This window comes from Balaenoptera musculus, chromosome 20 (assembly GCF_009873245.2).
Source record: "Balaenoptera musculus isolate JJ_BM4_2016_0621 chromosome 20, mBalMus1.pri.v3, whole genome shotgun sequence".
Lineage (NCBI taxonomy): Eukaryota > Metazoa > Chordata > Mammalia > Artiodactyla > Balaenopteridae > Balaenoptera > Balaenoptera musculus.
The window spans coordinates 38844846-38867570 of NC_045804.1; the positions used below are offsets into that span (position 1 = coordinate 38844846).

The 22725-nt window shown below is 53.0% G+C and overlaps 2 protein-coding genes across 4 annotated transcripts in view; one reads left to right on the forward strand and one right to left on the reverse strand.

Annotated features, from left to right (window-relative positions):
* MMP28 (matrix metallopeptidase 28) lies at positions 1-22487 on the forward strand. Of its 3 annotated transcripts, none has more exons than XM_036836678.1 (8): positions 1-338; positions 8464-8543; positions 8767-8954; positions 14487-14711; positions 17271-17516; positions 18873-19022; positions 19350-19517; positions 20357-22481. In XM_036836678.1, the coding sequence occupies exons 1-8, from the start codon at positions 228-230 to the stop codon at positions 20749-20751; spliced, it is 1563 nt and encodes a 520-aa protein (XP_036692573.1). In that variant the 5' UTR covers positions 1-227; the 3' UTR covers positions 20752-22481. The 3 variants fall into 3 exon arrangements, with proteins under 3 accessions (XP_036692573.1, XP_036692575.1, XP_036692574.1); XM_036836680.1 differs by having other exon boundaries at positions 20491-20716; XM_036836679.1 differs by lacking the exon at positions 18873-19022 and having other exon boundaries at positions 20357-22487.
* The window catches only part of C20H17orf50 (chromosome 20 C17orf50 homolog), a 14646-nt gene continuing 14391 nt past the window's right edge, over positions 22471-22725 (reverse strand). The window contains exon 4 of the mRNA XM_036836681.1: positions 22471-22719. Within this exon, the coding sequence (XP_036692576.1) occupies positions 22506-22719 (214 nt within the window). The 3' untranslated portion in view covers positions 22471-22505. The remainder of the gene's footprint in view (positions 22720-22725) is intronic.

Consider the following 22725-nt stretch of genomic DNA (forward strand, 5'->3'; position numbering starts at 1 on the left):
GCGGGCAGGCACTGCCGGGCTGGACGACCTCGACCCGGCTCCCGGCGAAGCGCCGCGGAGGAGCTGCCCGGCGCGCGGAGCCCGGGCACGGGCGAGCCCCTGCAACCTTCCCCTCGGCGCTGGGCCGGCGCAGAGCTGGAGCATCCGCGGGGGCCCGGGCACGGCGGACCGACGGCCGGCTGCCCCGCGTCCCGTGCCCCGCGCCCAGCGGCAGGGACGGCGGCGACATGGCCGCGCGTGTCGGCCTCCTGCTGCGCGCCCTGCCGCTGCTGCTGTGGGGCTGCCTGGACGCCCAGCTCGCCCAGCGCGTAGGCCAGGAGCTGCGCAGGGAGGCGGAGGTACGCGGTGTGTGTGGGGCGGAGAGGGTCCGCGTGCTGGAGACCCGCCCGGACTTTGCAGTCAGGCCACCCAGCCGCCCCATCTGAGCTGACCATCGGCGTGACCCTCCCTTGTCCTCCGCACCCTTCTCACTTGCACACAAAGAGCCTAGGGCAACATTCTCTCCCCTCCCACCCCATCACCCTACCCCACCCCCGAACCCCAAGCCAGGGCTGGAACCACACGGGCAGGCGGATCTGCACTGATTTCCCAGGACAAGGGGAAGGGGCAGCGAAAAGATAGGATAGACATGCAAGAACTGAGGGAGAGGGAACCCCTACACCCCAGTTTAGCGCGGAGCCACTGTCCCTCACCGCCTAGTCTGGGAGACGTAGCAGTTCATTCATCACACGTCCTCCCCAAGTGTCGGACGCTGCCGAGACTCACAGACTGCTGGCGAGAGCGTACTGTCTGGTCCTGGCCGGGGACACGGGAAACAGCTCTGGCTTCCTGGGCCGGTGCTGCCCCTGACCAGCTGGGGCTAGTGAGCGCCCAAGCGCAGAACTTTCTGCATCTGTAAAATGGGTGAGAGTAGCACACACACTCTCTCTCTCCCTTTTTTTTTTTTTGGCTGTGCTGCGCGGCTTGTGGGATCTTAGTTCCCCGACCAGGGATTGAACCCATGCCCCCTGCAGTGAGAGCGCGAAGCCCTAACCACTGGACCGCCAGGGAAGTCCCAAGAGTAGCATACTCTTAAGAGTTGCTTCTAAGGAGCTTTAAACAGTGCTTCAGGACTGAACTGGAGAAAAGGGGGTGGGGAAGTGGAGGTGAACCTTAAAGATTTCCCATTTCATTTTCCTCCCTTGGACTCAACTGCTTGGTGTAGGTTGCACAAGGGGAATTTTTGTGAGGTGGGGTTAGAGGTGAACTTGGGGCGTCTACTTTCTAGATATAGGTGATTGTAATAATACACCAGTTTCATTTCTTTCTTCCCCAAAGGAACATCACTGTCTGTGTTCTTCTCTCTCCTCTGGATTAGAAACTGGGGTCACGACTATTTTAAGGAGAAGGGAGGCAAATAAGTTTTAAGTGACTGAGCCCAGCACTTTGCCCTGAGACTCTCACAGAGCATCATTCCTGCTGTAAAACTGCCAGTTGTGAGCGTCTCAGTATCCCCACCCCCCTCCCCTAGAAGAGAGAGACATGCTGAATTTAAGAACCCTGCAAAATGAGGAGGACCACCTCTGAACCACTCTTCCTTCCACCAGCCCTTTCCCATTACTGCTCTGGAGTATTTGGAAAAGACCCTGCTTCCACAAGGGGGTCCTCTCTCCAACTCCTTCACTCCCTCCCCATCTAAGCACTAGTCTCTTGCTCTGTGCTCTCTGCTTTTGCACATTCGGGAATCACTCTGTTTCTCTGAATTTAGAGTCTTACAACATCAAGTGCAGAGTCCTCCTGGCCCCAGGAGAAGGCTTCTGTGTACCAAGCCAAGTCTTGTTAAGAGTTCCATGCCACCTCCCCCCAGGTCCGGGTCTCAGGCAATCCTTAGCGAGAGAACAGAGACCGTATCTCTGCCGCCCATGCCTGCGGTGGCCCCAGATGGAGAGAATTTCATCTTGGGGTGTGCTTGGGAAATGTAATATCTAGCCGATTAAGTCTCTTTCCATCTATTTAACATAACTGGGGGAAGGGGATTTTTTTACCTCTGAGAGCAGGAAATATTTTAAAAGCATAAAGAACTCTGGAAATGTGTAATGGGGGTGTGTCCCTATATGCATATATATATGCAAATTGTGTGTGTGTGTTGGTATGTCTATATGTGTTTCTGTATATGGTCAATTGCATGGGCTTCAGTGTCAGGCAGACCTGTGTGCAAACCATCAGTAAATTATTTATCCTCTCTGAGCCTCAGTTTTCTTCTCTGTGTTATGGGGGTTAGTAATGCCTATTTCACAAGATTTTGGTGTGGTTTCATGAGATAATGTATGTGAAATACATTCTAGGCTCAGCACGGTACCTAGTATGTAGAAAGCAGTCTATCAAAGGAAGTTGCTCTCAATGTTGTTCTTGTTGTTGTTATTTTAGAAAACAGAGCTTCAAATTAAAGCCCTGGCTTGGTGACTAGCTCTCCTAGAACAATAATACAGGACAAAGTATGTAAGACAACAATTTTCAGCATTTGACAACAGGGCTATAATTCTTAAGAGATGGTGTTGCAGTTACTATGGCTACATTACAAATTACTTCAAAATTCAGTGAAGTAAAAGAACCATGTATTATGTCCATAGATATTGTGGGTTAGAATTTCAAACAGGGCACATCAAGTCAGCTTGTCTCTGCTCTGCAGTGTCTGGGGATGGAACCATCTGAAGGCTGTTTACTCACCTCTCTGGCAGTTGATGATACTGGCTGTCAGCTGGGGGCCTCAGTTCTTCTCCATGTGGGCCTATCCACATGGTCTCTGCATGTGGGCTAGTTTGGCCTGCCTCCAAACATGTTGGTTGGGTCTCCAGGCTGAGAGCAGAGAGGGAGAGAGAGAGAGAAGAGAGCGAGAGAAGCAGAAGTTGTATCTCTTTGTGACCTAGACTAGGAAGTTGCATAGCCTCACTTCTGCTGTACTCCACTGTCTGGAGTCACAAACTCCAGGTCAAGGGGTGGGAACACAGACCCCACATTTGGTGGGAGGAGTGCTGGAGTCACATCGTAAGGAGAGCATGAGAATGAGAGATGTGATCATTTAGGGAAATACAACCATCCACAGAAAGGAACCTGCACAAAGTGAGCCCCCTGATCACCCCAGCTCTTTGCTCCGGTTCATTTCCCTGACCGCAGTGCAGGGAGCCAGACCCCAAACAAAGCACAGCAGTCCTGCTGAGCTCACAGACAAAGGTCAAAGTTCAGGAGATGGAAAGAAGGAAATAGTAAAACAGCTGTGTGATCTTAAGCTTGTCTTTTCCCTTCTCCAGTCAGCAGATTCCTCTTCTGTAAAATAAGGGAGTTAAATTTCTTAAATGATTTTTAAGATTCTCTCCAGCACTAACATTCTTTAACTTTGGTATGTTTGCACGCCTTTGCCTCTGTGTGTATGTGTGTATACATTTCATCTACCTATGTCCATGGCTATCTATCTGGATGTCTCTGTGTGTATTCCTGTGCCCTGCATGCATGGCTCTATGTGTCCCCTGTGTGCACACAAAGAAATAAAATCAAGGGCTTTCCAGAGTGGGCTTTGCCTGGCAGGGCACTGACTGCTTACAAAGCTGCATTGTGAACAAGTTCATTGCTGCCCACTTAAGAAAACTAGAGCTGCTCACAACATTAGAGGGCAGGAACAGTCTCCACTGCTGAGTTGCAAGATTGAGGGTTAATGAATGACATCATCACCCTGGCCCCACTCCCATTCCCAGCCAGGCCCTATCCTGTTCTTGGGCAACACAGACTGTCCCGAGAGATCTATCTACCATGCATTGCTTGGACCTTCTTTAGCGCAACCCGGCAATGTGTCCAGGACCTGCCTTCCACTCAGTAATCAAGCACATCTGCACGGCTATTCCCAGTGTGCCAGGGCAACAGGAAGCTGGGTAGTTTGTTTCTCCAGGGAGACACTGGAGCTTCTGTGGAGTATCCACCACCAGGTGCAGTGTCTGTTTTTCATACCACAGATCCATTCATTTTATTTTGTGTGAGTCAGAAACCCAGAAGCCCGGGCATGGAAGCCTTTCCCAAGAGCTCAGCTCAGTGATTCATAGGGTGCAGACGAGGCTCTGAAGGGTCCCAGAGGACCACAAGTTGATGGAAAAGCAATTGCCAAACCAGTCTGAAAACCAAGAAATCTATTAATAGTAAAAGCTGGATGGTGGAAGCAGGAACATAGAAGGGAGAGATTGTTGGACAACTCCTCCTAAACACAATCTTGGTTAGGGCTTTATTTTGTGCCTTAAACTTTGCCCCACACCCAGTGAGGACCATGGGTCCATACAGTCTGGTTATTTGGCATTAGAAAGAAATACAAGATGGGATCTGGATGGAGGCTAGCCAGCTCATGTTTTCCAACTTCCCTAAGGATGGAAAATGAAAGAAGGCACGGGGATTACAGTAAGAGGTATCTAAGTTATACGTAGACAGAACTTTGTGAATATGGGACCAGGGACAAGGGAAAGGAGGAGAAGAGGAAGGGAGTCAGACAGAAGGGAAGGGGAGGTCTTTGCCCAAAATAAAGGAAAGGGGCGGAGCTTGTCCCACTGCCCTGAAAACTTCAGTAGGTTCCAGAAGTCAGAGAGCAAAAGCAATACATTCTGGAAGCAGATGTTTGTCTTTGTGAAGAACATACTTGGGTGCTATTGAATACCTGTGGCTTGTCAGAGGGCCCCTGTGGATTGTCATGGGAGATGGGATCCTAGCCTCTTTGGAGTCCCCTGCCTGAGCAGGTTCTTCCCTCTGCTCTGCCCCTGGGCCTGCTCGCGGAGGAGACAGAAGGAATCCAGCTAGAAACACCCCCAGTTTTACCTTTTTTATATTTGAGGGCCATCTCCCAGTGGTGAGAGCAGCTTGGACCCTGCTCCTTCGGTTTTAAAGCCTCTGAGCCACTTGCTTAAATGTGAAATAAAACATCCTGGGATAGGTGTCAGAGGATTTAGATTCAAGTATGAGACACTATACTCCCTTGAGATTTACCTTCCTCATCTTTAAAATGGGAATAACAACACCTGTCCTGCCTATGTTCTTGCAAGGTAATTGTGAAGCTCAAAGAAGGTGAGATGCCCTGAAAAGCTTTACAATAGGCAAGAGCTCACTGTGCTCCTGATTACCAGAAAACATTTTTATTTATGGGACATGCTAAGGCAGAACATCAGCTGTCATCCCCTGCGTCTTGACTTGGCTAATAATGCCACAGGTGTATCAGATGATAAACACAATCACCCAGAGTCACTATCGAAAGATTAGAATCATAATGAAACGTAACAGGAGAAGTAATAGATCATAGGTGAAGCAACACGGTTTCTGCATGAGCTTGCAATTTTTTAATTCTTGGTTTCATTTTTGCTGCTGCAATTCTTTGATATGGAGAATGTCACAGCCACTCTGTGGACAGGAGACTGGAAGCTGACCCCTCCTAGACTAATCTACCAAAGGTCCCTTCCAGCAATGAGGCTCTGCGACCATAAATGGAAAAATAACGTTTTTAACGGAGCAACTATCATAAAGCTTTCCCAAAGCTTCTTCTTGCTGGATTGTCACGACACTCCTGTGAGAAACATAAAGCAGTATTCCTACCCCCATTTTATATTTTGAGGCACAGAGAAGTTAAGTAACTTTGCCATAGTTCACATAGCTAATCAGTTGCAGAAACAAGGCTACAATAAGAGAAGGAGCTGGAGTAGATCTTAGCTCTAATCCAACCCCCCCATTTTATAAAAGAGGAAACTGAGGCCCAGAGAGGCACAGGACTTGCTTAAGGACACACAGTTCACAGCAGCACCAAGAATAAAACTCAAGACACTCAGTCCAGTGCTCTGGCCCTGCCGGGTTAGTGACTCAGAGCTCGGGGATTCATTTTGCTACACCTCATTGCTAGTCTTGCCCTGCTCAGTAATGGCCAGAATTTCCCCTTCCTTCAGGCACTGAACGGGCTGGGCTCTACACACACACCCAGGACAAGTCAGGATGGATGGAGGACTAGAACCCCCGGAATTCTGATGCCTCTCAGCTTTCTGGGTCTGGGGAGAACCGTCTTCATTTTCCCCAAACACCACAGCCACTCCCAGGGCTTTGCAGAGGCGACTCCCCCAGGGAAGTGGCCCCAGCCCTGACCAAGTGGGTGAGGCAGGTTGGCGCAAGCTTTCGGACCTGAGCAAGGCGAATCCCTGGAGGGGCACAGCCCTCCAGCTTCCTCTCCATGCAGCTCCAGCCCTGGGCTCCATGGGAGAGAGGATGGGTGGAGGACAGGGCAGAGAGAAAACCTGATGTTTGAACTGTGAGGCAAAGAGGAGCAGCCTGGGCATGGCTGCCATGAAGGGGGACAGTGGTGATCCCAGGTGGAGCTCGGAGAGCCCCCGAGAGAGCACAGGACAGCCTCCCAATCCTGCGTCTTCTCCTGGGATCCCTTTGCCACGCTGTCACCTGCCCCACACCCCTGCTCTTTCTCCCAGGCAGACGGGCGTTTCTCCAACCTTTGCAGGGGAAAACAGGCACGGCAAATGGGCAAGCAGAAGAGGGTTAGGGAGGGCTGCATGAGCAGAGGGCATCTCAACCCTGTGTCCTCCTCACCCCGGGATGTGGGTCTCCCTCCACTCAACAGAACTTTAGGACACTCAGTATTAAGGGCCCCCTTCCTGTAATTAAAAATGTTTTAAGATATGTGCATAGTGAACATAGAATAAGTATAAGGGAATTCTTAAGTCCTGATAATCCCCATTATAACACTTCGGTGCTTTTATGGAAATATTAAGTGTCAAATTCTTAACATTTCTTTTACTCATTCTTTTGGTGTCTCTTGGCTGGTGTCCTGGATACTTGCTTACTCTGCCTTCTGGAAATTCAGCTCTGCCTTGAAACCCACAGGTCAGCCCAGGACTTCCCCTCTGATGGACCCCTGAAAAAAGCCTCCACTCCCATCCTGCCCTCCACCCACCTTGCCTGCCAAAGTACCAGGCACGGCAGCCCAGCCAGGAAACAGGAGACGCCGCTCGTCAGTTTCCCCTGTCCTCCGCCTCTGTCCAAGGCTTCCAAGTTCCTGAACCGGAGCCAAGTCCCTGATAAGGGCTGGGTGGGTTTGGGGGGAGAGGTACAGGGAGTGCCAACCTGTTAGCCTGTGACCCAGTCTCTCCCAAGTCACTCACTCAGCAAAACTGCTTCTAAGGAAACAATTAGCTGACTTCCTTTAGAAAGCCACTCTGTCCATCCTCACCAAGGGAGAGGCAAGAGGCATGGAAGAGAACCAGGCACCTGGCTGGGGTGAGGCAAGTCTGAGATAAAGCACCTAGAGGTGTAACTGCCTTGTTCAAAGCACTCCCGTCTTATAGATGGGTTGCATTCCAAAAGTCTCTTGTTAATTTCCCCACTAAGGTAAATCAACCTGATCAACTGTTTATTGAGCATTTACTATATACCAGACAACTATGCTAGATGTGCATTGCTACATTTAATCCTTCTGAGAATCCTGTGGGGTTATTTCTGTTCTCACATTGTGAGTGAAGAAATGGAGGCTCAGAGAGGTTAAGTAGTTTGTCTCTGGCCACCCAGCAGAGTCATGGTTGGGAACAGATTCTTGATTCCAAGACCAGTGGCTATTCTATGATGCCACACTATGTTGAGCAGTAAAGAGTCTTCCAGATTAAGCCCCTAGAACTCCTTTAATCCATTATGCATCCCCAAATGGTATACCTATGCAAAGGGAAAGAAGAAAACAATAGTGCTGAAATACTAATAAGTTAGCGCAGGAAAACAATAAAATGGACTTGGAAAGAGTTTGTCTAGAATAAGGGTTCCTTATGGAAAGTGGCTTTATTGAGAAGAGGATGTGGAGGTCTCTGGAGACAGATATAACGAAATCCACAAAAAGGAGGCGGGATACTTGCAAAGGTTTAGGGGCTTGCGGGTCCTGGCTCTTAGTGTCTGGTTTCATTCCCAACTTGTGCCTTTTCCTTGACGCAGCAGCTATGATTGGAGTTGATCTGAGTTAAGAAATACAGCAAAGAAGAGAACAAGGAAGACAGAAAATTATTTCTGGAGAGGTAACACAGCAAGGCGGGGTAAAAATGAAGAGTCGATGTGTGTCTGTATAAGAATTCAGCAGCCGAGGTGATTTTTTTAATCCATTGGTGGGGCTTTATGAGTGAGAAGGGCAAGCAGGGAGCTGAGTGCATCATTCCCCTGAAGGGTAGGACTGGTGATAGGGATGGGCAATGAGTCACACACTTCTTTCCACTGGCTTCCAAGAACTATATCCAGCTGATCTGTTGTTGGCCTGGAACTGAGTCCAGGTTCTGACTTTCATGCCAGGACTCTTTCTGCTATAGCTCATAGACCTTGTTGGGAAAAGGCATGAGCCTGGGTGTGATGTATGTGACATGGACCCTCGGAGACCCAGGGAGGGGAAAGGGCGCCACACCGTAGGAAAGCTGACCTTTCTCTCTCCCCCAGGCATTCCTGGAGAAGTACGGATATCTCAGTGAACCTGCCCCCAGCAGTCCCGCCTCCACGCGATTCAGCAATGCCATCAGGTAAGACAGAGGGATGGGGAGGACTTGGTGGTGCTGGAGTGCAAAGCTCCGGTCACCTCCTCCCTCCTCCTAGAAGGCTGGTCTCCCACGTGTGCCCAGGGGGTCACACTCCATTGCTCCCTCCCTTGCCCCCAGCATCCTGCTGTCTCCAGGGAAGCTCCCTGCCTTCATCCCCCCCAGCCAGCCTCGCACTGTGGTCCTTTATCTCAATTCCTCCTAACAGGGAGTTCCAGTGGGTGTCCCAGCTGCCCATGAGCGGGATGCTGGACCCCGCCACGCTGCGCCAGATGACGCAGCCCCGCTGTGGGGTGGCAGATACCGATAGCCAGGTGGCCTGGACCAAGAGAGTCAGTGCCCTATTTACTGGACGTCGGGCCAAAATGAGGCGTAAGAAACGCTTTGCCAGGCAAGGTGAGCACTGTTAAAATCTAGCTGGGTTGGGATTCCCCAGTGTCCTGAAGCCCCATGGCCAGAAAAATACATCTCATCCTCGGACTGGGCTCTGTGAATAACCTCGCTCCCCTAGGGTGGGTGAATAGGACCTCTCAACCCAAGGACCATGTTTGTGAACACAGATATTTAAGTCAGAATTATGCCTAAATTGATGAATTTTCTTTTTTTTAAATTTTTCTTTATTTTTTCATTTAAAACAATTTATTTATTTATTTATTTATTTTCTGCGTTGGGTCTTCGTTGCTGCACGTGGGCTTTTCTCTAGTTGTGGCGAGCGGGGGCTACTCTTCGTTGCAGTGTGCGGGCTTCTCATTGTGGTGGCTTCTCTTGTTGCAGAGCACGGGCTCTAGGCCTGCGGGCTTCAGTAGTTACAGCACGGGGGCTCAGTAGTTGTGTCTTGTGGGCTCTAGAGTGCAGGCTCAGTAGTTGTGGTGCACAGGCTTAGTTGCGCCATGGCATGTGGGATCTTCCCAGACCAGGGCTCAAACCTGTGTCCCCTGCACTGGCAGGCGGACTCCTAACCACTGCGCCACCAGGGAAGTCCCTAAACTGATAAATTTTCCTTGTGCAAGTATTTTCCAGAGCAAACCCCATCAAGCCCACTTAATGCCTTGATCAATTTGCTATGTAGGGCAGTTAAACGATTGCCAACATTTTCCTTTATATTTGACTGAAGTCATTTTCATCAGAATCGATTCTTTTTTCATAAGAATTATTCAACAAAGATGTGATTCATCGATCAGTTTTATTTTGACCACAGCACATTTTTTAACAGCATTATGGAAATACAATTCACATACCATAAAATTTACTCGCTTAAAATGTACAACTCAGTGATTTTTAGTATATTCACAGCATTGTGCAAACATCACCACAATCTAATTCCAGAACGTTTTCATCACCTCAAGAAGAAACCCCATGCCCAAAATGAAACAGTCACTCCCACTCTCCCTCTTCCCAGCCCCAGGCAACCACTAATCAATCTCCTCTCTGACTCTGCAGATTTGCTTATTCTAGACATTTTCACATTACAGTTTCTGCCATTGTGATTTTCCTTGTGTAGTTTTGGGTTTTTCCTTCCCTTCCCCTCCTCCACTTTCTCCTTCTTTGTCCAAATCCAATCTTCCAGGATCAGATATTACAGATCTACGCTTTATGAAGGAGATTTGATTCTTCTGTCAATTCTTCATCAATAACAAGTTTAACTGCGTGTAATTTTTTTTAATTTATATATTTTATTTTTATTTATTTTTGGCTGCATTGGGTCTTTGTTGCTGCATGCGGGCTTTCTCTAGTTGCGGCCAGCGGGGGCTACTCTTCGTTGTGGTGCACGGGCTTCTCATTACAGTGGCTTCTCTTGCTGCGGAGCATGGGCTCTAGGCACGCGGGCTTCAGTAGTTGCAGCGTGCGGGCTCAGTAGTTGTGGCTCGCGGGCTCTAGAGCACAGGCTCAGTAATTGTGGCGCACGGGCTTTGTTGCTCTGTGGCATGTGGGATCTTCCCGGACCAGGGCTCGAACCTGTGCCCCTGCATTGGCAGGTGGATTCTTAACCACTGCACCACCAGGGAAGCCCTAACTGTGTGTAATTTTAACATCTTGTTTGTACTAAGTCTAGTTTTCTCTGCTCAGTTTTCACAGTTTTCAAGATTTCTAACAAGACGGGGTTGCTCAGTTAGGTTCTCATCTCATTCATTTTACTGTGAGCACTTAGGGCCATTGCCTCTTTTAATTTGCATTAACTACTTTGGCTGACAATACCCATTATGAACAGAACAAGAGGCACACTGTTTTTATTTCTTAGTTAATTCGTAAGAAAATTGTGAGCTGTTCCCCTCAGCTGTTGGAGGATGTCTGTTTCCAGGTACTTGCCAATCCAATTCCACTGTGTCTACACATCCAGCCACTCTGGGCCCCCAGTACTGCCTGACCGCATTCTGGTAAAACAAGGAGGAGCGATGGGGTCCAGACTCTGGGGTCAAGATGTCCCTGGTGTCAACATGTTCTGCATCCCCCAGAACATGTGTTTCTGGACAGCAGAGGGGAAGGACAAGGTGGAATGGAGGAGCATTGTGAGCTGGAGCGGTGTCCCTGGATCTGGAGCTCTGAGTTTAGCTGTGTGACCTGGGCCACGTCACTTTGCTCTGCTTCCTCATCAGAAACAGCTTGTTCAGGTTGCAAAGGAGAGGCGCTGATTACTAAGGGGAAGGGCTTGTTGGGAGAACACGGTGGAAAATGGGGCAGCCCCAGAGAGTCTCAATAGCGACACTGCCAGCCTAGAGTCGGTGTCCCAGAGAACTGAGACGATGCTTCCTGGGCCCTCAGGACACGACCTGAGCATGAGGGATGCTTCCTCCGGCAGCATCTCTTCTTCTCATGCCCTAAGGGAGGAACTGATGGAGTCTTCTCATGCCCTAAGGGAGGAACTGATGGAGTCCGTTTGTCACTATCCAATGTGGAGCATCCCTTTTGGACAGAAATTCACGCTAAGGCACCTCCCTCTCCATCTCATTATCTGACACTGACTCCTGGTCCAGACAGCAGTGGCCAGACTAGACAGAGAATTTCTCTCTTATTCACAACATGAACCACAGCAGCTTGAATTCTTTACCTCCTGGGTGGGAAGACATTCCCTAGAAAAGAGCTGTGAGCTTGGCAGGCACCGAGCACTTCCTATGCCTTAGGAAAGAAAATGTAATAATAATAACAGTTAATACGCACTGAGCCTTTATGACCATGCCAAGCACGGTTCTAAATGGATTAACTCATTTAATCCAATAACAACCCAATGAGATGGGTACCATTATTATCCTCATTTACAGATGGGGAAAATGAGGGACAAAGAGCTTGAGCGACTTTCCCAGGGCCGCATAGCCAGAGTGTGGCCAAGCCTTCTTTTCACTGGGAGGACTGATTGCCGGATGTGAAAAAACCCAGAACATGGGAAGGTGCTTAAAACATGATGTGGATTTCTAGGCCAGCGACTTTCCATTCTGTGGGTAAACGCTATACCAATGAAATTGGGTTCCAGGTTTGCCAGATAAAATACAGGATGCCCAGTTAAATTTGAATTTCAGATGAACAACTTAACTGTTTTGTTTTCACATACTTATACTACAAAAAGTATTTGTTGTTTATCTGAAACTCACATTGAACTAGGCGTTCCGTATTTTCATTTGCTATTTCACTTTTACCAGGAGGTGAGTCTTACCAACCCCACTTTGCAAGTAAGGAAACTGAGGCTTGGAGAGAGTCTATAATTTGATACACGAGGTTGTAAGCAAAGGGACTGGGATTTCAACCCACGTTCTCTCCACAGTATCAGTTGCCTGTTGGGAGTCAGGATTCCAGGGTCCCCCAGCCCCAGGCAAGGAGTCTAGCTCTCTGCCCTTCCCCATCTCCTTTTCCTTCCCCTTCCCTTTTGAATTTTGGAGCAAGGGTGTGGTGGGTGCAGTGCCAGGTGCTGCTGTGGCCTGAGGGTTGCCATGGAAACCAGCCCTGCCTGGCCAGGAGTTTGGGATGGGGGTCTGAAGTGGCCAGCCTGCTCCAAGGACACAGACCTACAAGAAGAGAGGGACGAGGGCTCAGGCTGCTGGCCAGGCGGTTCCTTTCTCACCGGCAGCCCCACCAAGGACCCCCCATCCAGCTCTGCTCTCGAGGAAAATTAGTCTCTCAGTACCAGTCCTATCGGTCCTCCGTAGCCTCCCCACTTCTTGCCCATGGAGTGAGGGGCCTCCCTAGCTGCAAAGAGGCAGAAGGAGCTGCCTCACACTCTTCTAGAAGCTTGAAGGTTTTGGGGGGGGTGGGGGAGAGTCTGAGGGTTGGTCACCCATAGCAGGGTGTGAAAGAGCCCAGCGCCAGCCTGCCCTGTGCCTGGTGAAACTTACGATTCAATGAGAAGTGTTACTGGTACCTCGTGAATCCTCAGGCGGCGCCTCTGGCCTTCCTCCAGGCCTTCCTCGGCCTTCCTTAGAATCCTTCCCTCTTCCCTCCCTGAGGGTTGGTCACTGGCTGGGAGGGGTTGGGTGGCTGCCAGGCCCAAAGGGGTGAGAGAAGGGACACCCCCTCCCCGCTTCCATGGAGGATGGAGGGGGAGGCAAAGTGTGCTGAGCTCTTCTGCCAGCTGGAGAATTCAGGAGAATTTCAGCTTGCGCAGAGCCCCCGCTTTGACCCAGAGGAGCGATGTTTAGGCAAATTTATAAGCCTTGAGTGTTAGCAAACGGGCCTGCTTATCTGTGTGGTACAGTGGCCAGCGCACTGGATTTGGTGTCAGGGCCTGGGCTCAGGGCCTAGCCCCGCCACTCACTCATTCTGAGGCCCTTCCTCCTGGTCTCAATTTCAGCAAAATAGAGCAGAGAGATGGATAAGGAGATGGCCAAACGTCCATGACTTCACTCCTCCTACCTGGTTCAGGCAAGGATATCCCCAGGACAAAAAGGCAGGAGATCTGAACCTTCACCTGCCCCCCAAGGGGAGAGGGGGCCCTGTCCTCTGGCCTGGCCTCCTAGCACAGCCGGGCCTGCCCTGCCCACTCATCACCCATGCTCCAGGGAGTCTGGTCCATTTGGGAAACTGAGACCCAAAGACAGCATGATTCTCGGGTGCTCCCAGGAGTCCTGCCTCCAGAGCTGTGAGTCTCCCACAGTTTCAGTCCCTGAGCTTGCAGGGCTCAGAAATAGCCCACGAAAAACTCTGGGATCTGGACTTTGTGAGCACCCTGGTCCTGGGTGCAAGGCGAGCTGCAGAGGGACACGGTTGACCTGGGGCTCAGGCAAGAGGCCAGAGTCTCAGGCCTCAGGGAGGAACTGCAGTTTGAGGCAAAGGAATAGGAACTCTTAACTAAGTGGAGATGGAAAAATTTCTCTCGGTCAGTGACAAACACACCCTTTGTTCTTATTTGTTTTCACCTCAGAGCTCTGCAGAGTCCCTGAGGAAGTGAGGGGGAGGGCCAGGGGTCAGAGAAGGACCTCGAATAAATGGGCCTTGTGGTCTCTGGTCAGCAGCAGGCCCAGGGCACGGGAAAGGGAGCCAGCGGGAGGGTGTGAGGGGTGGAGAGGAGGAAGGGGGAGAGCGCAGTCATGGCTGTGGCCCCCGTGGCTCCACCCCGACACGGTAGACAGGGGCTGGGATTTGCTGCCAGCAAGAGACGCAGCACGGTTGTCAAGCTCAGCCCAGATTGTAGGGAAGATGGCCCCAGGCCCGGGACTCCTTCAGGTTGGGGACTCTTCCCGGGTAAAGGCTGCTCACCCCCGTCATACTGGGACCTCCCCAGGTCGAGCCACTGGACTAGGGACCGTGCAGGACAAGCGCAGTCTTGTCAGTCTGAGAGCAGTGTCTCCACAGCCAAACAGGGAGCTTCCCATTTGGGCTGTGTTTCCTCCATCACATCAGGGACTTCCTGGAGGAGGACCTATCTCCCCATCAAAAGGGTCCGCAGGGAGCAGCCCCAGGCTCTGCAGCAGGTGTGACTGATGCGGCCTCTCTGGGTGGCAGGCAACAAATGGTACAAGCGGCATCTCTCCTACCGCCTGGTGAACTGGCCCCAGCACCTGCCTGAGCCGGCAGTTCGGGGGGCCGTGCGCGCCGCCTTCCAGCTGTGGAGCAACGTCTCGGCGCTGGAGTTCTGGGAGGCCCCGGCCACAGGCCCCGCTGACATCCGCCTCACCTTCTTCCAAGGGGACCACAACGACGGGCTGAGCAACGCCTTCGATGGCCCAGGTGCTGACACAGAGCCTCTCTCCCACATGGCAGGAGGGAAACCCAACTAGGAGAGGCAGTCTGGGAAGGGCAGTGGAAACTTCACTCCCCCTTTGGCCTTGGCCAAGCTGCAGCCCCCTCTGAAGAACCTTCAGTCTTCCCATCTGTAGAATGGGAACAGTGGTCCCTGCCCTATTAGGTGCCTCATGGCTGAAGGGACGGTTACATGAGGTTCTCCATGGAAAGTGCTTTGCAAACTCTAAAGAGTATTATCTCTTTGGGGAGAACCTTCTGGGGTCTTGTCATCCATCCCCTGCCTCTAGTCAGGCCTGTGCCTCTCTTGTTCTCCAGGAGTGGATGTTCTCCAGACCAAGGCTCTAAAAACATCCAGAGGCCACCACAACCCCACTCCCGCCCTCCCACCACCCACTGCACAGTCACTGCCACAGGGCAAGAGGCATTCTACCCCCTCCCTGCCACCTGCTTCACACACCCACAGCCCAGACTGTTCTCCTGTTTGCCCCTGACCTAAAAGCTTACGGCTGCAATGTAAACCGCTCTCCTCCCCTTCTGCCCAGCACTAGCCTTCACAACCTGAATGCAGGCCATCTGTGCATCTCCTCCCCACTAATGAGGCGAGGAGACCTGATCAGACCCCTTCACGGTGGGGACTTAAGCCCTTGTGTCGCCTGGGTACTTGGGCCCCACCTCCCCTGCACTCTCCTGCTTTCCATCAAGCCCACTCAGAGCAAAGCCCACTTCCAAGCCCTGCTGCTGAGACCCAGGGTAGGACTGGGAGAGACCTAGGCTCTTCGAGAATCCACATGTAGCACACACATGTGCTTGCATGTAACTCACTTCACCCACGATATCTCCATGAGACGTTGATAGCCATACCCAGGTCCCCAGGTGGAGTCTGGTCACTAAGACAGCACTGAGCTGGGAGTCAGCTCTCTGATTTGAGAGAGGTGTTTTGTCTGAGTTTATGTCTTTTCCCTTCGAAACCCGCCCATCTGTCTCCCAGGATTATTGTGAGGGTTAAACAGAAAGGGCTTACATGGCTCGAAACAGCTTGGGGCATATTCAAAATTAGAAGCATGTATTCCTCCTACAAATGGCCGGCTCTCCGTGCCCCAGGAAGCTCTCTTTAAAGGCAGCCTCCCAACTTTTGTCAGTCCCCTCTGGCCTGGGCTCCAAGAAAGCAACGCCAGAAGGACCTTCAGTGGGCTTCTAGGCCAGCATCATTGCAGTGCTGTTTGCCGACTCCTGCGGAAAGTGAATTGTGAGGGGGTAGGACCCTAGAAACTGCAAAACTGCATCTGGGACCCACTACAAGCTTGAGAATCACTGATCCAGCCCATCTCCCTCTGCTCATTCCTATTACAAGCAGGGAAGCAGGGAAGTAGAGACCCACACAGGGCCCTGGCAGAGGGAAGGCAAGAGTGAAAGAACGCAAGAATATATATACTTTTTTTTTTTTGCCCCACCGCGTGGCATGCGGGATCTTAGTTTCCTGACCAGGAATCCAACCCATGCCCCCTGCAGTAGAAGTGCAGAGTCCTAACCACAGGACCGCCAGGGAAGTCCCCTACATACGCTTCTCTCTCTCTCTCTCTCTCTCCTTTTTTTTTTTTTTATAAATTTATTTATTTTTGGCTGCGTTGGGTCTTCGTTGCTACACACAGGCTTTCTCTAGTTGCGGCGAGCGGGGGCTACTCTTCATTGCCGTGCGCGGGCTTCTTATTGCAATGGCTTCTCTTGTTGCTGAGCACGGGTTCTAGGCACGCAGTCTTCAGTAGTTGTGGCACACGGGCTCAGCAGCTGTGGCTCGCTGGCTCTAGAGCTCAGGCTCAGTAGTTGTGGCGCACGGGCTTAGCTGCTCCGCGGCATGTGGGATCTTCCTGGACCAGGGCTCGAACCCGTGTCCCCTGAATTGGCAGGCGGATCCTTAACCACTGTGCCACCAGGGAAGTCCCCCCTATATGTACTTATTAATAAATAAGCTATACCTACCCATAAACACACTCAGCACCCAGATCAAGAAACAACATTACCAACACCCCAGAAGTCTCATTAAGCCCCCTTCGGGGGTAACCACTGTCCCTACTCCTAGATCTCTTCGAAAGTAAGTAACGGTTATTACCTGCGGTAGACACTAAGTATTACATGTAACATACACAAGTACACACATCCCTTTTTAATACTCAGAACAACCCCGTAAGGAGCAACTCCCTTATCAACATGCCCATTTTTCAGATCTAAAATCTAAAAGCTAAGACACAGAGAGGTTAAGCTAGCTGCCCAAGGTCACACAGCTAGTAAGCGGATAAAACCGGGATTGGAAGCCAGGCAGTTTGGCCCCGTGCTCTTTGTACACCACGCTCCCTCTTAGGCTTCCAGGCCCCATAGTCTAGTCATCTGTTCATTGCTCCACACGTCAGCTTCTGCCAGACTTAATTAGGAGGGAAATTACTCATCAAAAACGCAGCCATACACACGCCAATGGCATTTGCGCCGGGCGGTGGGAAGTTGGGGGGTGTCGCGGGCGGCGGCTCCACCTGACCTCCTCGCCGCCTGCAGGCGGCGCCCTGGCGCACGCCTTCCTCCCCCGCCGCGGCGAAGCGCACTTCGACCGCGACGAGCGCTGGTCCCTGAGCCGCCGCCGCGGGCGCAACCTGTTCGTGGTGCTGGCGCATGAGATCGGCCACACGCTCGGCCTGACCCACTCGGCCGCGCCGCGCGCGCTCATGGCGCCCTACTACAAGAGGCTGGGCCGCGACGCGCTGCTCAGCTGGGACGACGTGCTGGCCGTGCAGAGCCTGTATGGTGAGCCCCCGGCGCGCTCGCCACTGCGCTCTCCCCTGTCCCCTGCGGCCCGGGATCCCCAGGGCTCGGACACCGGCTCTTCAGATAGGATCCCCCATCCTAAGCGCAGGAAGCTGGCCTCCCCATCACTGGTCCTTCCCGATGCTGAAGCTTCGGGCTCCCCTCAAATCTTGAGAAACCTCATCTCCTGCTGTGCTCCACCCGCATGCCTGGCCTCTATCATCGCAACCAATTCCTGGGCACAGCCCTCCTCTGCGTTCCAGTTGCTGATTCCTGCCCAACCAGGGCCGCGCAATTCCTCTCGTATCCCCGCCCCATCACCCAGACCCGGTCCTCGGTCCCACCCAGACCCCGGAGCCCTCGTTCCTGCTCCCAGCTCCAGTGGCTCTCCCCCAGCATTTCCCTCTCCGTGAGCTGCTGCCCACTTTTCCCCCAAGCCTGAGCCTCTGCCTGGCCGTGGACTCAGACAGGGTCTTCTCCCCCAGAATGAACTGACTGGTGCTTCCCGGAGATTTATCTGGACCCCAGCCCGGGGCTGTGACCCTGAGTACCTGGTGTGGTGGGCAGGGCCAGGATCCCCAGGATCAAGTCACCATTCCATCCGGGTTAGCAGTTGCTCTTGGGCAAAGCACTTCCCCTTTTAGAGCCCTCGGTTTTATCTTCTGGGGAAAAAAAAGGGGGGGAGATATAATAATTGAGGCCCTGCTTACCGCCCAGGGCTGTTGTTCTGGTGGATATGAACATGCTCTGTAGCCTAAGAAACCTACACAAAGGTAATAATAATAGCTGCTATTTCACGAGTGTCTACCATGGGCCAGACACTTAACACACCCATGAGGTATCTTTTTATCCACAAATGAGGAGAATGGGGCTCAGAGACGTTAGATAACTTGTCCAAGGTCACCCAGCTAGGAAGGTGCAGACCAGGATTCAGGAGCTGGTGCTGAATTCTAAGCTTGTTGGACTCTGCCTCATTCTCATAAGTGAAGTATAGTGATGTCGCTATTATAACTGCTGTAATTATCACAGCCCAGGCTCCTGAACTCTGCCCTCATGCCATCTGCATTGTCCAGGACTCAAGGAAAAGGACCCTCTGCCCTTTTTAGTTCCAAACCCTTGTTTGGTTCCCCCACTCCGATTTTACCCTTTTCCAGACTGTTCAGCAGGAAAGAGGACTTCTGAGTTTGGTGCTATGGTTAACACCAACAACCAAGGACAACTCTTAACTCCCCACCCCTGCCCTCCTTCCCTGCCCCTCATGTCAGATAATGAAATGAACCAAGGGGGAGGTCTCGAGCCCTCAACACACCCCCAACCAGTGTGCATTCTCTCCCGCTTCCCTCCTTCGCTGTGAAGGGAAGCCCCAGGGCGACTCAGTGGCCATCCAGCTCCCGGGAAAGCTGTTCACGGACTTTGAGGCCTGGGACCCCCACAGACTCCAAGGAAGGCGCCCCGAAACCCGAGGTCCTAAATATTGCCACTCTTCCTTCGATGCAATCACTGTAGGTAAGATGGTCCCGCCGGTTCCTTGCTTCCTTCTTCCCTCCTCCTCCACATCTCCAGGGGTCTCCGGAGCTGGAGTACAAGGTTGGGGGATGAATTATAAAATCCAGAACTCCCAAGTCACAAGCATTCTGCAGGGTAGCAAGCCCATGCCAAGCAAAACGCTTCTTTCTCCTGCACTTTTCCCTCTGCCCCAGCTGTGCATGCTGTATCCTCTCTGCTGCATCCTCTCTCGTCAGTTTGGGAAGCTGGGTTCTAGGGAAGCACCTTCCCTGGAAAGAAGGCAGGAGGCTGATGGTCACTCCTCAACTTTCTCTTGTCTCTGGGCAGATGGGCAACATCGACTGTACATATTTCAAGGGAACCAGTTCTGGGAGGTGACAGCTGATGGCAACGTCTCAGAGCCCCACCTACTACAGAAAAGGTGGGCAGGGCTGCCCCCCCATATTGAGGCTGCTGCGGTGTCATTGGAGGATGGAGACTTCTACTTCTTCAAAGGTACCAGCCCTGGGGCAGATGAGAAAATTGAGGCCTAGAGAGGGGAGGAGTCTGCCCAAGGTCAAAAGAGGGGAGGAGTCTCAATTCCATTCTGAACCTGTGGACCCAGGAACTCTCCCAGGAGATTCCTTTAGTGATGGATTGGGGGGCACAGGTGTCACGGTTGTCCCAGAGAGAGAGAGCGGGTGGGAGAGTTTCAGAGAAGAGTCTAGAGGGAAGCAGAGGATGGCTCTGAGCTCTGCAATACAGCAGAAGGACAAACCTTCCTTGGAATCCTGGCTGTGTGAGTCTGGGCCTGTCACTTAACTCTTGGAGCTTGAATTTGTTGAACGGGGAAAATAATCCCTCAGGTTTGTTGGGGAAGGAGGATTAAAAGAACATAATGCCTGAGGAATGTGCAGTATATTACATGAGAAAATTGTGTTCATTCATTGATTCAACAAATATTGAGTGCCTTCTACAAACTCGGCTGGAGGTGTTGGGATACAGTAGTGATCAAAACAAAAATCCCTGCCCTCACAGAACTGTTGGTAGTAATGGCCGTGGAGAAAGCCCCTGGACTTCCCTGAAGTCTATTATTCACCTGGGAGGGGGTGTGCTTCCTGCCTGGGGTGGGGAGGTTCCTTCAGAGCAAGCTGCCCTCTGCGGACACCTGCTGGAAGTGGAGGCCGCAAGAGTCCCTCCTCTACTGTTTACAACTGATCTATTTTGATTATCACGAATACGGACCACCTTGGGCTCCAACATGAAGGGGAGTAGGAATATGGGGGGACAGAGGTGGGGTAGAGGACCAAAGGGCGAGCGCACCAACTCACCCTGGCTCTGCCGATGTCCCACAGGGAGTCGATGCTGGAGGTTCCAGGGCCCCAAGCCAGTGTGGGGCTCCCCACAGCTGTGCCGGGCCGGGGGCCTGCCCCCCCACCCGGATGCTGCCCTCTTCTTCCCTCCTCTGAGCCGCCTCATCCTCTTCAAGGGCGCCCGCTACTACGTGCTGGCCCGAGGGGGGCTGCAGGTGGAGCCCTACTACCCCCGAGGCCTGCAGGACTGGGGCGGTGTCCCTGAGGAGGTCAGCGGCGCCCTGCCCAGGCCCGATGGCTCCATCATCTTCTTCAGAGACGACCGCTACTGGCGCCTTGACCAGGCCAAACTTCGAGCAACGTCCTCGGGCCGCTGGGCCACAGAGCTGCCCTGGATGGGCTGCTGGCACGCCAACTCGGGGGGCACCCTGTTCTGAAGATGCCCCCACCTCTTAGGGAATTGCTGGCGCTCTCATGGCCAACGTGTATCCCCAGCCCCAAGAGCAGACCCCGTCTGGAAGCCTCTGAGTCTCCCAGCAGAAGTCCGGGCAGGAAAGTTCATCTGCATTTGTTCCCTGGAGAATGTCCTTGTGCTGTCAAGACATTGATCTTTGTGGGATCAATTCAACGAGAAGCCGAAAAGGATCCCAGACCCCACGGCCCTTTCCCCAAAGACTCATTCCTCCCCAGGCCTTGGGGATTTTGTTTCTTCCCCTAAAGGTGCAGTTCCTGTCCATGAGGCCACAGCACTGGGCAACCAGGAAGGATGCAAAACTCAAGGAGAAGCTGGGACCACTTTGCAAGACTGTCCCTTCCCCTCAGGACCTCCTGGCTCAGTCCTTGGAGAATTGTGTCTTATTTAATCTCCAACCTCAGGGGTGTCAGGACCCAGAACAAGAAGGAGACCGATGCAGGCCTGCTGGGCCCCGTTTCTTTCAGGGGTTGGGGGGAAGGCTGGAATAAAGAGGTGCTCCCAGCTGGTGGGCCTGGAGGGGGGAAGCAGCCTTCCTTGGACACGTTTCCAGTGAGAGCAGGTGGGTATGGATGCCAGGGAGGCCGCAGCCATGTTCTTCCGGTCAAAGCCGGGACCAGTGAGTTGTGCGTGTGTGTGGCTGTGATGGGGAGAGGCGCCCTGCCTCTCTCCTCAAAAATCAAAATATCCTTCGCCCACCTCATCCCTCAGGCCAGATGAAGGACCCTGCGTGGCAGGGGGAGGACAGGAGCCTCTCCGGAGGTCTGCACTGCTGCAGTCGCTGGGGGCTCTGCAGGCCGGGAGAGCTTCGTGCTCACAATGGCCCCATTCTCCTGGCCACACACGAAGCATTCCAGGAGCTCCTGCTGGCCGGCCGAGAATAGCTGGGATTCCTGGAGAAGGCCCCAGCTCCCCGGCCTCCCTGTCTTCTGTCTCAGCGGCTTCTGGGGCTGCTTCTCTAGTCCTGCCCCCTCCACACCTGCCAGTGCCTCCTCTGCATACAAACTGACCTCAGCCAGGCCGGGCTTCCCGCGGGAGGGGAGGAAGGTCCGGCCAGCTTCAGCCCTCAGCTGCCAGTGGGCATTCCTGGCCCGGCAGCTTCATTTTCTTCTCTGCGCGGTGGGGAGAATGGCCTTTGACTGCCCTTGGCTGCAAGTACTTTGTTCCGCCCCCTCCGGGGGGAGTTGCAGGGAGGAGGCTCTCCGCCTGCCCTTTTCCCTCTGGCTTGAACCCGGGGGAAGGGGAGGAGGGTTGATCTTTATCCCACGCCACACCTCAAGGCACTGACACTTTGATTAGGGGCTTTATTGAATGATTTGAGGGAAGGGGCAAGTTTCCCAGAGGGGTTATTCTCTCTAGGCGACGCCTCTGCTCACCGGGCCCGAAGGACATGAAATACCCCCGAGATGACTGTGAGGCTGTACCAGGGGGCGCGAGTCAGGTGGGCGGTGGGCACTGCGTGCTAACCCGGGCGCGGGGGCCCTCGGGAGGCGCTGTTGGAGGAATGGAGCTCCAGGTGATGCTGGGCTCCGCATTGATGACAGGTGGGGCCGGTCATCAGCGGTGGGCCTGCTGGGCTGCTCGGAGGGGGGCGCTCCGGGAAGGCGGCTCTCAGGCACGTGCTGGAGAGCGCTCCGCGTCTGGGGAGAGGAGAGGGTGGCGGGGAGTTTGGAGTCAGGCGAGGATGGAGGGCCACAGAGGCCGGGGATTGGGGGGCGCTCAAAGGCCCACGGCAGCCCCTGCGCCTCCAGAAGCCCGCGCCTCCCGCAGATCCGGGTGCTCCAGAACGCAGTGCGCCACGTAGTTCGGCGAGCTGTGCAGGTTCCCGCACTTCTTGCAGAAAAGGATCTCGCAGCGCGCGCAGCCCCCGCCGCGCAGCCGCCGCCGCCGCCGCGTCTCCAGCACGCACGGCTCCTCCGGGGGGATCCGCTTCCTGCGG